Source organism: Engraulis encrasicolus, chromosome 1 (genome assembly GCF_034702125.1).
Source record: "Engraulis encrasicolus isolate BLACKSEA-1 chromosome 1, IST_EnEncr_1.0, whole genome shotgun sequence".
Lineage (NCBI taxonomy): Eukaryota > Metazoa > Chordata > Actinopteri > Clupeiformes > Engraulidae > Engraulis > Engraulis encrasicolus.
Window position 1 is genome coordinate 54,418,046 of NC_085857.1, and position 14,172 is coordinate 54,432,217.

A 14,172-nucleotide genomic window follows, 5' to 3' on the forward strand; every position below is an offset into this window, starting at 1 on the left:
AAATGTGTATCGTAACGGGTTCAAGTACATAGCACATGGCACTTCAGGAATATAGACCTCTCTGGAGCCCTCTGGATTGACCACGCCACATACGTCTGTCTCTCTACTTTAAAGTGTTTTTGTTACCTCTCTCTCTCTCTCTCTCTCTCTCTCTCTCTCTCTCTCTCTCTCTCTCTCTCTCTCTCTCTCTCTCTCTCTCTCTCTCTCTCTCTCTCTCTGTCCCTCACAGGACGATATCTCAGAGGATGATATTGATGACTCCTTCAAGAACATGTTTTCCCAGCTGTCTGGAGAGGTGAGGGGATCTGCACGGATGATAATTACCGATCAATCAATACATCATTAACCTCATATGATTATGATTAGTGAATAAGTGGGACACACCCGAGTATAAGTCAAACCAGCAACAATATTCATATTTAAAAAAAAAACATATAATAAGTCATACCAGCTACAATAAAGGTTAAAAAGGTCAAGCATTTTGTTTTGTGCACATGTTGACTGCTTTGATGTGTGTCATCTGCAGGATATGGAAATCTCAGTGCGGGAGCTGAGAACCATCCTCAACAGAGTGGTGTCCAAACGTGGGTGGCATGCACACACACACACACACACACACACACACACACACACACACACACACACACACACACACACACACACACACACACACACACACACACACACACACACACACACACACACACACACACACACACACACACCTGAAATGGCTTTCTATTCTATTCTTTCATTCTCTGTCTTTCTTTCTTTCTTTCTTCCTCTCTTCCATTCACTCCCCTCTCTGCAGACCGTGACCTGAAGACAGATGGCTTCAGTATGGAGTCGTGTCGTGGCATGGTCAGCCTCATGGATGTATCCTTCTCAATACATTGTAGTATTGCTGCATACTATGTACATTATATTGTAGTATATCATGCACATTAGTAAGTTGAGCCCTGGGGATGTATATTTGTCAAATATTGCACAGTTTTACTACATACTATATGCATTACTACATATTACGGGTAAATTAAGCCTCATGGATGTATACTTCTCAATACTCTACACAGTATTGCACACTGTTAGGCTAAGACATATTACAATGTAGTATACTGTATAATTCAAACTACCGTACTACTACAACATAACTTGACAAAAATGTTTTTTAAACATTAGATGATGCAATCATGCAATATGTGAAATCAATCACAGTGAATTTTTAAATCACTTTCCATATGTACTGTACAGTATGTACAACATACTGTATCTCGACATTGACATCTGAAAAGACTGGCATCTGTTCAAACATGTGTGCCAGGTTGACATAATTCAATGTTCAACATGTGATGTGTTATGAACATCCCACTCTGTCCCACTCCATTCGTTATATTATATTATATTATATTATATTATATTATATTATATTATATTATATTATATTATATTATATTATATATAATTTATATATTATATTATAATGACATGGTCACCATGAGTTACGTGACGTGACGTGACGTGATGTTATGTTATGTTATATTATATTACATTATATTATATTACATTACATTACATTATGCTCCTTGACCAAAGGGCTGTTCAGAAAGACGGCAGTGCTCGTCTGGGTATCGTTGAGTTCCAGGTGCTGTGGAATAAGATCCGCAAGTGGCTCGGAATATTCCGGCAGTTCGACCTGGACAAGTCTGGCAGCATGAGCTCATACGAGATGAGGATGGCCATGGAGAACGCAGGTGAGTGTGTGTGTGTGGGTGTGTGTGTGGGTGTGTGTGTGGGTGTGGGTGTGGGTGTGGGTCGGTGTGTGTGTGTGTGTGCATTTGTGGGTGTGTTTGTGCATCTGGGTCCATCTGTGAACACGTTTATGTCCCTATCCTCAGGCTTTGTGTTGAACAATAAGCTGACCCAGGTGCTGGTGGCTCGCTACGCAGAGAACGAGACCATCGACTTTGACAACTTCGTCTGCTGCCTGGTCAAGCTGGAGGGCATGTACAGTAAGTGTCTTTGTCTGTTACCATGGTTACCCTTTCGTAAACAAGTTGTGTCAGGGCTGGTTGGTCTGGGACCAAAAATGGGCCTGGTCATTTTTTTGGAGGCCTCCTTCTAAGTTATGGGCCAGTTTCTAAGACAGGGGTGGGGAACCTTTTTCATTTGAAGGGCCAAATCAAATTCCTCCAAGGGCTGTGGAAGTCCTCCAAGGGCCAATCTATGAACGCAAACCAGGATTTCCCCTTGCACTTCAGGCCTATATTGAAGGCAACCACCTTCTCTAGGTGAATACAACTTAATTGTATTGGAAATGTAATTCCTAAGATTCGGCGGATGAATTGGCCTCAGGGGCTGTAAACGGCCCTTGAGACATACAGTAGGTTCCCCACCGCTGCGCTAAGAAAGTACAACAAACCAAAAGCATCAGCCCCTGAGGAAAGTCGGCACACCGGGAAATTACCTGTATTACCAGTCCAGACCTTGCCTGGTTAACACCAGACCTAATCACAAGTGAGATTAGGTCTGGGGAGTTGCCTATTGTAAATTCCGTATGGGGCCGGAATACTTGGCTATTATGACACACTGCCCTGCTCTCTGATTGGGCAGAGAAACTGTTAAGGTCGGAATGCTTGGCCATTATGACACAGATCCCATGATCTTGTACGTTATGAGTCATCCTCGCCATACTGTCTTTCAGATCGAAACGATTGTGTAGAACTAAAGGCAGTATGGGAGTTCCCAGGCTAGTCCAGACCTGCCATACGTTATCATTTGTGGGCAGTAAGTGATGTATGACAGTGGATAACCTGTGTTCATATGCCTATGATATTTTATATTTTAGCCCTGTGTGTGAATCAAACACACCATGCTCAGGCTCAGGCTCTCTCTCTCTCTCTCTCTCTCTCTCTCTCTCTCTCTCTCTCTCTCTCTCTCTCTCTCTCTCTCTCTCTCTCTTTCTCCAGAGGCCTTCAGAGAGCTGGACAAAGATGGTACAGGCGTGGCTGAACTCAACCTAACTGAGGTAACTCATCTCTTCTCGCTGGTCCCATGTTATTTGCTTTATATTGAATATCTATCTTGTACAGCTGTCAAGCAGCCATTGTGTGTGCGTGCGTGCGTGCCTGCGTGCGTGCGTCTCCTCCCTCCACAGTGGCTGTACATGAGCATGTGTGGATAAGACTGCAGCAGCAGTGATGACCGAAGAGGACCCCGTCTACCCCCAGCAATACCCCCCCGCCCTTCCAAGAGACCGTGTCTCCTCTGCTTCTACCTTACCTCTGACTGTCCTTCGCCACCACACACACACACACACACACACACACACACACACACACACACACACACACACACACACACACACACACACACACACACACACACACACACACACACACACACACACACACACACAAGCTACTCCCTGTATCACTCCTACTACGTACTATCTGCTTCAGAAACCAAATACACTGCCTTACGATTTGCTGCTGTCTTTGAAATCACTCCCTGTTGTTTGTTTGTTTACTTACTGTATCGTATCTGTGTCAAGTGTAACTGTCATTCAAATAATTTTTTGTTGTCTTGGGAAGGATGAAGGAGATTTACAGTCCTCATGGTGACTGTTTTAATGCACTTTTTAATTTTATTTCATTCATTTATTTTAACTTATTACATTGTATTTGATCTAAGTCATTCTCTTGCCCTATCTGGTTGAAAATTGATGGTATAAGCCAGCTCAGCCTTTTTCGCCTTCACATAAACTCTTGGAAAGTATACCCAGTTGCTGCTTTTCACAGATCGGTCCATTCATTTCTATATGTAGTAGACTCATCATTTCCTCGTCAAATACCATGTGTACTCACCACCATAACCATCCATTACTCCTCACACACTCACATAGACCCATTACTGTGCAGCCTAGTTAGACAGATACCGCACAGTGTGCAAGCAGCAAGCAACTTTTAGCCTCAGTGACTCTATAATGCAGATGGCCCCAATGGAAGGAATGGTGTGTATTTTTAAGTGCATGTGGTAGCATAGGGTAGCATGATAGCGCTCAGGAATAGGCATATTTAGACGTGTACTGCAACATCGCTGTAACTTCATAACAAACCTGCATCATTACACACACACAGCATCTTCTTAACAACAACACAGGGTCACAGTCATAATAACTGCAGCTTTGATTTCCATGAGTAACCTTCTACAGAGGTAGCAAACTAAGTGACATGTACTTGTCAGTGGGGCAGCACTGTGGCTTGTCAGTGGGGTAAGCCTGTGCTCAAACAATAAAACAGCGAATGGGTGAAGAACTACTCTAACTTATCACTTCCTGTGAGTCTCCAGGAATGTGGTGAGAATGTGTCAGGTGTTTAAATAATCTAAATAATTACCCTGGATTGTAATGTAATAGGCATCCTTCATGAAGAACGGGAGAATGTACAGGGATGAGATGTCCTTATTTTATATGGGGAAGACGGGACTATAATGGTGAGGGAGATGATCTTCCAATCAAGAAGGTTGCATGTTCGAATCCCACCCTAACCAACAGGAATCCATGGTCTAATGGTTAGGGAGGTGGTCTTTAGATCTAGAGGGTTGCCGATTCGAATCCCGCCTTCACCATTTCGAAGATTGTGTTTATGGCCTCTCTACAACTCTGAAGTGCAAGCAATCAACATTCAGGGATTGTAAGCAATACCCTTTACCCATATAGCTAAGCTGCTTCAGATAAAGACGTCTGGACACGAGTATTGTAATGCAGTGCCTCCGTGGTAGGGTCGCCATATTTCTCTGTCATGACTGGACTGATTATCCTACATTTAAAGGGAGCTTTTCAAATGCCTGGAAAATAATGTAAAGGACATTGACGGCATTGAGCAATTGATGATGCTGTGATGAATAACCTGATGATGATTTGACTAACAGACAAAATAAAGTGAACATGGAACACCATATGCCTCATGTTGTTGGGTTTTAATTTCTGTTCCACAGGCCTATCTTGCTCTAGCTGATGTTAATGGCGTGTAACATAGCTGTTGACGCATATTACACATACACCTACTGAGATGTCTTGATGTTGGATCATATTTCTAGTTCTACAATTGTCATCAACTGACACCTGTTACACAGGCATTGTTTACACCTGCATGTGAGATGAAGGTCGAGCAAACCAGTAAAGAGATGGACTTAAAACCCACCGTTACCTCTCCCTACACCTCAAATCAATAGAGTAGGCATCTAACCCCCATATTGCTTCTGGGACTGTAACCAACATCTTGTAAATAGGCCTAACCAAGTCGCATTGGATAAAATTGTGTGAAGTGCATGTTAGGCCTGTGCATGTTTACGAATTAAAAAGACAGTATCGTACAGGAATAGTTAATTTAATAGATAAACTCATGACATCAACACGAATATTACGAATATAGCCAAGTGCACAGTTCAGTGATGTAGCATCCCTCGAAATGAAAGGCAAGTCCACCAAACAAGCGTCTCTGCAGGAAACAGAAGCAGCATCGCAGTCAGTTCAGGCTTTCGGCTTTGCCTCCCCTGCCAGTCCCAAAAGATGCGCCTCTGCTTCCAGAAGAGTGGTGTCTGTCGTAGCCCCCAGGAATCGGGACGTCAACTCCAAATCCTCCAGACGGAGTCTCACCCGGGTCCCCCGCTGGTACTTGTCACCGTCGGTGGAGGGTCGCTTACACACGCAGTGGAACTTGGCGCCGAAGTCGATGTAGAGGTCGTCCCCAACTACGTGAAAGATTTTCCCCAGTACAATTTTGTCTTTCGCCGGGCCCATCTGTACTAGCGGAGAGTGTCGCAGCAGCGATGCGAAGGACGTCTCGTCCCGGGTTGTTGTGGAGCTGACACGGCTTGGAGAGGGACCGCTGTCTTGCTGCTGCTGCTGCTGACGGAGGTCGGAATGGAGCTCGTAGGCCACGGCAAAGCCACTTTTTGGCTTCTCGGCAACGGGTTGTTGGGATTCGGTCTCGCCCTGGCCTTCGATGGGAGTGCTGGAATCACTGCTGTATAAATTTCTGGGCGAATAAAGTGCTGGTCTACGAAATACACATGTTCCGCTGGACCAGCGGCATGCAACCTTGTACAACGCTGCCATCTTTGCTTTGGTGTAGGCGCTGTGCATGCTGGGTACGTCCTGGTTCATTTTTGACAGTGACGCAACTAAAAGCACAACATTGCCTTTTCTGTATAATTTGAAGTCAGCTAAAATCAGCAGCAAAACGTCACTCAGTTAGAATCTGTCTAAGAAAAGAAGCATATCTAAAAACAAAGTAATTTAATCCGGCCCATATTCGCGTTTCATTATTTAGGCGTTTTCCATTACATTGGTCCTCTTGGGGTGCCGTAACCAGAAGACAAACATTCAGCCAGGCAACATGGAGGTGTTTGCGATTTTCCCTTCTCTTCAGTCGAGGAGTTTAACCTTTTCTCTTGGATCAACTGTTCAGAATTTAGTCGACCAATGTGCTTCTGAGGATGTAAGTATTTCGTATCGTTATTATTACCAAGCCACTTATCTGCTGTGCTGTCGTATCAAATTGTTTGGGACGTGCGATGGCATGCTAGCTATCTTAGCATTCTGTTGTTGCCATGTATTTATCCTATTTGGCTGAACGTCATGAAAACGATTTCTCTTTTCAGGGTATCCCTGCAGCAGACCTGTATGTCAAAAACAACGGCCGACTGTCCTCCACGTACGACACTCTTCAGAATGGCGCCGTGTATCGCCTGGAGCCCCGCTTATATGGTGGCAAAGGAGGTTGGTAGACATTCAAAGGACATGGCCCAAGACAGAGTGACCAAACACCCCGTAACTTAGTGACCTGTCCCAGAGATGGTTGCTAAGCTTGTTAGAAAATATCTCTGCCTGTACCCAGTAAAGCTCAAAAGAATCTTTTTTGCCCCAGAACAAATCACTATTTCATTTAACTATTGCACCCCACAAATCACACACTGCCCACTTGTACAAGGAGACTGTCCAACCCTGAAATCTTTACTATCACAGAATAGAACATGAACACATGAAACCTCTCCCAACACCGCCCCAAATCTGGTCTTTTATATAGCTGCTTCCCTAGCCTCTGTTGAGTGTATGTGTACTGGTTGCATCACCTGTAGCATCTTTTAAGAACAGGAATAAGACTACGTAAAACGCATGTATTGTTAATGTTGTTATTATTTCTGTTTTGTTATGAAATGAACGGTCACTCTCCTCTCAATGTGACAGGGTTCGGCTCCATGCTCAGGGCGCTGGGTGCCCAGATCGAGAAGACGACCAATCGCGAGGCCTGTAGAGACCTGAGTGGCAGGAGACTCAGAGACGTCAACCACGAGAAAGAGTGAGGCACTTGTGTGTGTGCACGCATGCTGAAAGAGTGAGGTGTGTTTGTGTGTGTGTGTGTGCACGCGGCATGGCAGAGTGGTTGAAGAAGCAAATTGACTGAGAGGCTGTGTGTGTGTGTGATTGAGAGAGTAGTGTGTGTGTGTGTGTGTGTGTGTGTGTGTGTGTGTGTGTGTGTGTGTGTGTGTGTGTGTGTGTGTGTGTGTGTGTGTGTGTGCGTGCATGCATGTGAGGGACCGAGAAAGAGAAATATAATTGTGTGTGAGAGAGAGTTATATCATCGTGTGAGAGTAATATAATTGTGTGTGTACGTGTGTTAGGATGGCAGAGTGGTTGAAGAAGCAGGCTGATCGTGAGGCTGAGAAGGAGCAGCGGCGAGCTGACAGACTGCAGAGGAGACTAGCTGAGCCCAAACATTACTTCAGTGACCCGGACTACGACCAACAGTGCCACGACCTCTCAGAACGCCTCGAGGACTCTGTACTTAAAGGTGCTTTGTCTCACACACACACACACACACACACACACACACACACACACACACACACACACACACAGACACACACACACAGACATACAGAGACCCATTCTCTCTACGTTTTCTAAAACATGCGCACACACACAAACACTGCTGCCCAGACATGTTCCGTAAAACTCACTCAGACACACACACACACACACACACACACACACACACACACACACACACACACACACACACACACACACACACACACACACACACTCTTCAATTCAGTAATGAAACAGACATCCATGATGCCTGAGCTATCATGCAAAGTAAAACAAGAAAACAAGCCAGTGCATAAAAAGCAACACAAAAAAGCACCTATTGTGTAGTATAGCTCAGTGGTTCCCAACCTATGGGTCTGGACCCAACCTATGGGTCGCCAAAGATCCACAGAGGGTTGTGAAGCCCTCTTGATTTTAATACCATATATAGCCCATGTTGAATAAGTGACAAAGCATTTAACTAATATATGCATAGAAGCAACAAAATGTAAGAGCTGCATTAAATTTATTCTATATTTGACCGAAGACGAATTGAGGAATACAATGATGACTAAAAGAGTTTTCGCAGGAAACAGATGGTATCATGTGACTCCCTCTCGTGCGAGCGATCGTATGGTTGGATCACCAAAGCTTAAAATAGTAAAAAAAATATGGGTCCCTGAGGAAAAAGGTTAGGAACCACTGGTCTAGCTGACAATAATATCTCTCTCTCTCTCTCTGTCTCTCTCTGTCTCTCTCCTCTGTAGGTATGCAGGCTGCCTCCAGCGGTGTGGTCCAGGCTGATGAGGGCTCCAGCCGGAAGCGTCCCGCTACTGCAGCTGCTGCTGCTGCACCCGCTGCACCCAGACCTGCCAAGACCAAGTGCCTGTGGTGGGTCTACTGTCTCTCTGTCTGTCTGTCTGTCTGCCTGCCTGTCTGTCTTATCAAATCTGCCAAGACCAAGTGCCTATGATGCTTCTACTGTTGTCTGTTTGCTTGTTTGCCTGTCTGTCTGTCTGCCTGTCTGTCTTATCTAATGTAGTCCATTTTCTCTTATCTCTCAAGTGTCTATAGTGGGTCTGCTGTTTTATGTATGTCTGTCTGTCTGCCCGTCCGTCCGTCCATCCATCCATCTAAATACAATGTTTTTGTGGAGCTCTTCTGCTACAGTGACTAAGCAGCCTTTTCTACTATTTAGGCCCTTGTGCCAACTGTTGCTATGTACAGTAAAGGTTTGGAAATAACATAATATTGTTTATACTGTATAAGAGATGACCATTAGACCTGCTTGGGCAATACTCTCAATTGGGATTAGGAGTACAAAGTTATACTTTTGTCTAGATGCAATATTACCTGATTACTGGACATTGCATGGCAGTCCTCGGTTTCCCATGTCCTTCACATTACACATTTCTTATTTATCCTGAGAGAGAAAGTGTGAGAATTGTTGCATGGAGTTAACACCTTGGTATTGTATAATATGATAGTTTTGTGTTGTGCAGTTGATGTTACATATTCCTGGCACAGCCATGGTTCAATCGGCTGGGCACTCGATTACTACATTGGCGACCCGGGTTCGATTGCGACCTGATGTAATTTGCTGAACCCTCCCTGTCTCTCTGTCTCCGCTTATTTCCTGTCACTCTACTTATGTCCCTGTGACAATTAATGCATAAAAGCCTCCCAAAACATTACATATTTCTCATTACTCCCTTTACTCCAGGACGGGTATGGAAGACCTGGGCAGCTCTGAGGAGGACAGTGACGATGGTGACGTAGACGTCTCTCCATCCACATCCTCCAGCGCCTCCTGCAGTTCAGGAGGACAGGGTGCATCCATAGCCAGAGGGAAGATGGCCACAGCCACCGTTACACAGGTCATTACAACACATTATTATATGGTTGTGACGTCATCTGTCGAATGCTCCATTCATTTCAACGGGGCTCCCCAACGTTCGGACGTCTGTTATTTTTCGATAACGGACGGGTTGATCTATAACAGACCGCTGTCAATGGCAACAAGACTTTTCACTGCTAAAGCGACTTTTCAACAAGACTCTAATCAGCTGCTGTGATAGACAGCACCCGTTGTCCTGGCTACCGCTGTCAATGGCAACAAGACGTTCACTGCTAAAGCCACTGGCTTGTATACAAGTCAGTGGCTAAAGCGAATGTTTCATATCACTCCGCAGGGGGTCCGGTCTTTTGTCACTCTAATCAGCTGCTGTGATAGACAACACCTGTCCTGGCTAGCCTACCTAGCTGTTGCCTAGCGGTGTTCCACAACGGCACTGTTTTGTTTTGCGCAGCAACAATCTTAACATTAAATAGGTCTAAAGAAATGTCCCCGCATGTGTGAATCATTTAAGTATATCCATATAATAAGCGGGTTAACTTTCGGCGAGTCGGTCGCTTTGTGGAATAGCAGCACTTCAGAGAGAACAAGACCCCTCCGCTCCGCGTCGGGGTCTAAAGATTCTCTCTGTCGTGCTGCTATTCCACGGTAGCGACCTTCTCGCCGAACGTTAACCCTTACTTACACTACATTGCATTACACGGAGGTTACCACATTAGCGGTCCCAGTGCATCTACAGCAAGAGTGAATACTGCCGCAGCAACAGTAACAGTTAGACGCGTGGCCCGTGACGCGAAGTTATATACAGGAAGTATATCGATCTACATTTCTAGGCGTTTTTATCGATGTAGCAAACCAACTGCCCCTATATAACAGTTCAATATACTCTAACCGACCTCGGCAAATGTGTTTTTTTCACACACAGCTTGACCTCGTGTTGTTATGCTTATGGTCGAAATCGAACATAATCATTTGAACCCAGGCATCATAAGCACATGCAACATAAATGCTTGTAGTCTATATTTTGTACATCCAAAAGTTCGACAGACGTCAAAAATCTACTTTGACGGAGGGAAATGCACCTTCGTGATGACACCAGGTATCATGGGACATCTTCATGTGCCAACAGTCATTGGGTAACGCAGTCTGTCAGCCGCTGCTAATTTACATAACTTTCGGGAGAGCTCAACTTTTTGACGTGCCACCGGACCCACGCTCGCCGTGCCGGAATCCCAACATGCTTTGCGAGTCCGGTAACGACGATATGCCGCATTTCATTGAAAATTAATTGAATGCGTTGGTACGGCTTGCGTCAAACTGACAAATTGATGCGCACCGTCACATTACATTACAGCATGCATCTACAGCCAGAGGGAATACTGCAGCACCAGCAGGTACACAAGTCAGTGAGTTACACTACACTAAAGTACATTAGTGCTCTTTAGCCACCAACATTATTCCAACTGGTGTGGGATCAGAACCTGCAACCAAAGAGGGTGCAGTAATAAAGAGGCTTCAAAATCCGCCCACCCAATGCAAAAGAGTGTGCTCAAGTTGGGCTCAAGATGGCTTTGTCCCCTCCCTCTTCTTCTATTTTTGAGGAGTTTGCACAAGAAGTGCACTACAGCCATCTACAGCGCTAAGGGGACTCCATTTATTCTCAACCTGAGGACTCCGAAGGTCTCCTAAAGGGCCGTTCACTCGACAGAAAGTGGATACCTGAAAAGAACTAGAATGACTTATCTCTGTCTAAGATCTGTGCTGCAACTTTGTGATCTCAAGACCAACTCCCTAACTGTTACACCATGCTCCCCACCAACAGGTGAGTCAGCAGGAGGAGTCGTGTTCCTCCTCCAGCTCTGGCAGCAGCTCTCCAGCTCCACGCAGACCCCCAGCAGAGGAAGAGGAGGAGGACCAGGAGACCCACCACATGCAGGCCCAGGCAGCCGCTGAGCAGGCCCAGCCGGAGGAGACCCCGCAGGGGAGCACGTCAAGCGAGGCTCAGGCTCCACAGGCCTCAGTGGAGATGGAGAAGGTAGACAACAGCAGCAGTAGCAATGCACAGGCTGCAGAGGCGAAGGTGGGTGCCATTCATTAAGATGCATTGATACATTTTCATATAAATGTCCTTTTTGTATCACTGTTTTCTTTTTGAGAGTGATCTTCAATCTGTAACAATTTTGCGAGTAAATCCAGAAAAAAAAATCTGTCATTCGTAACTAGCTGTTATTGTTTTTTTTTCCTGTTACCTGTGCGATGCTGGTGGGGTTTTTGGGGGGGGTTTTGGTCCTCGGATCATCAAACACTTGGCAAACGTTTTTTCTGGCTTGTCTGTACCTGACTGTGCGTGTGCGTGTGTGTGTTCCTTCCCTAGCCGGCAGGCCCAGTGGAGTTGTCCACAGTAGAGAGCGTTGAGCAGCTGGAGGCAATGGGCCTGGACTACCTGAAGAGGGAGCTGTCGGACCGCGGCATGAAGTGTGGAGGCACCCTACAGGTACGCTACCTTTTATACTATTAATATTGTATTACCCACTTAATTCATGAAGTGTAGACACACCTTATAGGCATGCTAGCGTTTGATATTATTTACAATATTTAATCATTTATTATGTTCATTATTTATTAACTAATATCAGGCACTCTAAAGGTATGCTACCTTTTATCATCTTATCATATTACCCACGTTATTCATATTTCATCTGCTAATTTTTATCTTCTTTAATTTTATCCACTTATTTCTTATTTGATGAAGTGCTGAGGCATCTTACAGACATGCCAGACATCTCCTAATATTACTATCCCGTCTATTCTTATTCCATCTTTTGTGTGTTCCTGATTTTGTTTCTATGAATTGTTTATTCTTTTTTTTAGTGTGGCTCACTGAGAGGAAAACTCTCAGGCACACATAACACTACAGTGGCAACTGAAAATGGTTTATGTCTTTAATAAGCATTTTGACTAACCGACCATATGGCAATAACATGTTGGCAAAAATAAGCTTTGAAGCCACCCTGAGATGAATGGGATGGGCAGTTAATTGAATGTCCTCTACACTGGGAATATGCGTTTCAAATAAATTGCCTGGCCAATTGTTGAAATCCCAATAGTCAAAATTCTTTCTGTCTTCCTTTCATTCTTTCAGGAGCGAGCAGCGCGTCTCTTTGCCGTCAGAGGGATGGACCCTGCAGACATAGACCCCGCCCTCCTGGCCAAGCCCAGCAAGAAGACCGCCAAGAAGAAGTGATGCGTAGAGTAGGGAGGGGAGGAGTTCAGGAGGAAGAGGAGGAGGAGGAGGAGGAGTGAAGAGAGTAGCCCAGCCAAAGATTTTCTTAGTAGAGTAAGATGATTCAAACTCTGCCCACCCAATGCAAAGGAGTGTGCTCAAGTTTGGTCTTCTAGGAGGGGGTGTTGTCCCCTCTGTCTTATTGTCTTTCTGTGGCGTTTGGTGATGGCTTGCGTAAGATCTGCGCTACCGCCATCTACAGTGCTATGAGAACTCCATGTAATCTCTCTCAATCTAAGTCCCTAACTGAAGGTCTCCTAAAAGGGCTTTCATTCGACGTCACATGGATCCAGGAAACTAACTGGCTTGATGTAACTTGCTCTACTAGGGGGATCTTTGAGTGTAGCTGCAAGTTATTCTAATTGTCCTTTTCTTCGCTTTCCGGCCTTGTAGCACAAGCCTTGATGTCAGCAATTTCACCCGGATGTCTAGTGAAAAAATATATAATTAAGAAGTCATTCTCTCATTTTTAATCAGGCTATAGAATGGGGGAAGGCCCACAAAAAAGGGGATTCTTCACTGTTTGATAGCGGGGAATTTTTTTTATTTCTTTTTCAGTATGGAGGAAGGGTGACACTGAGGCAAGAGACCAGTGGCGGGAGGAATTAGAATGACTTGCAGCCCTGTATTTGTGAGAGTGGGGTAGTATGATAACAGATATCACCGATTGCAGACATTACAGCACCAGATTTATTAGACTGGGGTAGTATGACAAGGGTGTACTGGTGCCCTGTTGTCTGCAATCATTGATGTCTTGTGTTATTATTACTTTTCATTTTATTTCCCTGCTTTTTGTTATGTAACTAACTTCATTTTCCACATGTGGGTGTAATTTGCTCTCCATACATGTGTAAAATGTAATGTTGGTTATTTTATTTCTGTGCTATTTTTGCAAATGTGACACGTAAACATAGTGTTTAGGACAGAGTGTTTCCCCATTCATGACAGAGAATTGTGGAAAAAAGAAAATGTCAAAGTTTAAGGGTTTTTTTTAATTGTGTTTTTTTTTCTTGACTGAGACATGCTTGTAAATAGGGACTTTTCAAATATCGACGATACAAATGTGGCTTTTTGTAATATTCTTCATGGCAACATCATAGTAAGCTGTCTGTAATGGAATAAAAAAACACCAGTTTTATTTCCACCCTTTGCTTCAAGTTG

The 14,172-nt window shown here is 44.6% G+C and overlaps 3 protein-coding genes across 5 annotated transcripts in view; 2 read left to right on the top strand and 1 right to left on the bottom strand.

The window, feature by feature from the left end:
* LOC134454558 (calpain-1 catalytic subunit-like) overlaps positions 1-4,958 on the top strand; it is a 36,063-nt gene extending 31,105 nt beyond the window's left edge. For all 3 annotated transcript variants that reach the window (XM_063205630.1, XM_063205631.1, XM_063205641.1), the window contains 7 exons: positions 230-295; positions 527-584; positions 812-876; positions 1,604-1,751; positions 1,896-2,009; positions 2,967-3,025; positions 3,155-4,958. In XM_063205630.1, the coding sequence (XP_063061700.1) occupies positions 230-295; positions 527-584; positions 812-876; positions 1,604-1,751; positions 1,896-2,009; positions 2,967-3,025; positions 3,155-3,181 (537 nt within the window). In that variant the 3' untranslated portion in view covers positions 3,182-4,958. The remainder of the gene's footprint in view (positions 1-229; positions 296-526; positions 585-811; positions 877-1,603; positions 1,752-1,895; positions 2,010-2,966; positions 3,026-3,154) is intronic.
* A 413-nt stretch (positions 4,959-5,371) lies between these two features.
* Positions 5,372-6,184, bottom strand: mrps28 (mitochondrial ribosomal protein S28). The gene has a single exon (XM_063205649.1). The coding sequence runs from the start codon at positions 6,164-6,166 to the stop codon at positions 5,531-5,533; it is 636 nt and encodes a 211-aa protein (XP_063061719.1). The 5' UTR covers positions 6,167-6,184; the 3' UTR covers positions 5,372-5,530.
* An 86-nt stretch (positions 6,185-6,270) lies between these two features.
* On the top strand, positions 6,271-14,155 carry sde2 (SDE2 telomere maintenance homolog (S. pombe)). The gene is made up of 9 exons (XM_063205661.1): positions 6,271-6,500; positions 6,664-6,781; positions 7,250-7,361; positions 7,684-7,853; positions 8,641-8,764; positions 9,597-9,750; positions 11,551-11,808; positions 12,103-12,222; positions 12,871-14,155. The coding sequence occupies exons 1-9, from the start codon at positions 6,399-6,401 to the stop codon at positions 12,970-12,972; spliced, it is 1,260 nt and encodes a 419-aa protein (XP_063061731.1). The 5' UTR covers positions 6,271-6,398; the 3' UTR covers positions 12,973-14,155.
* The last annotated feature ends 17 nt before the right edge of the window (positions 14,156-14,172 follow it).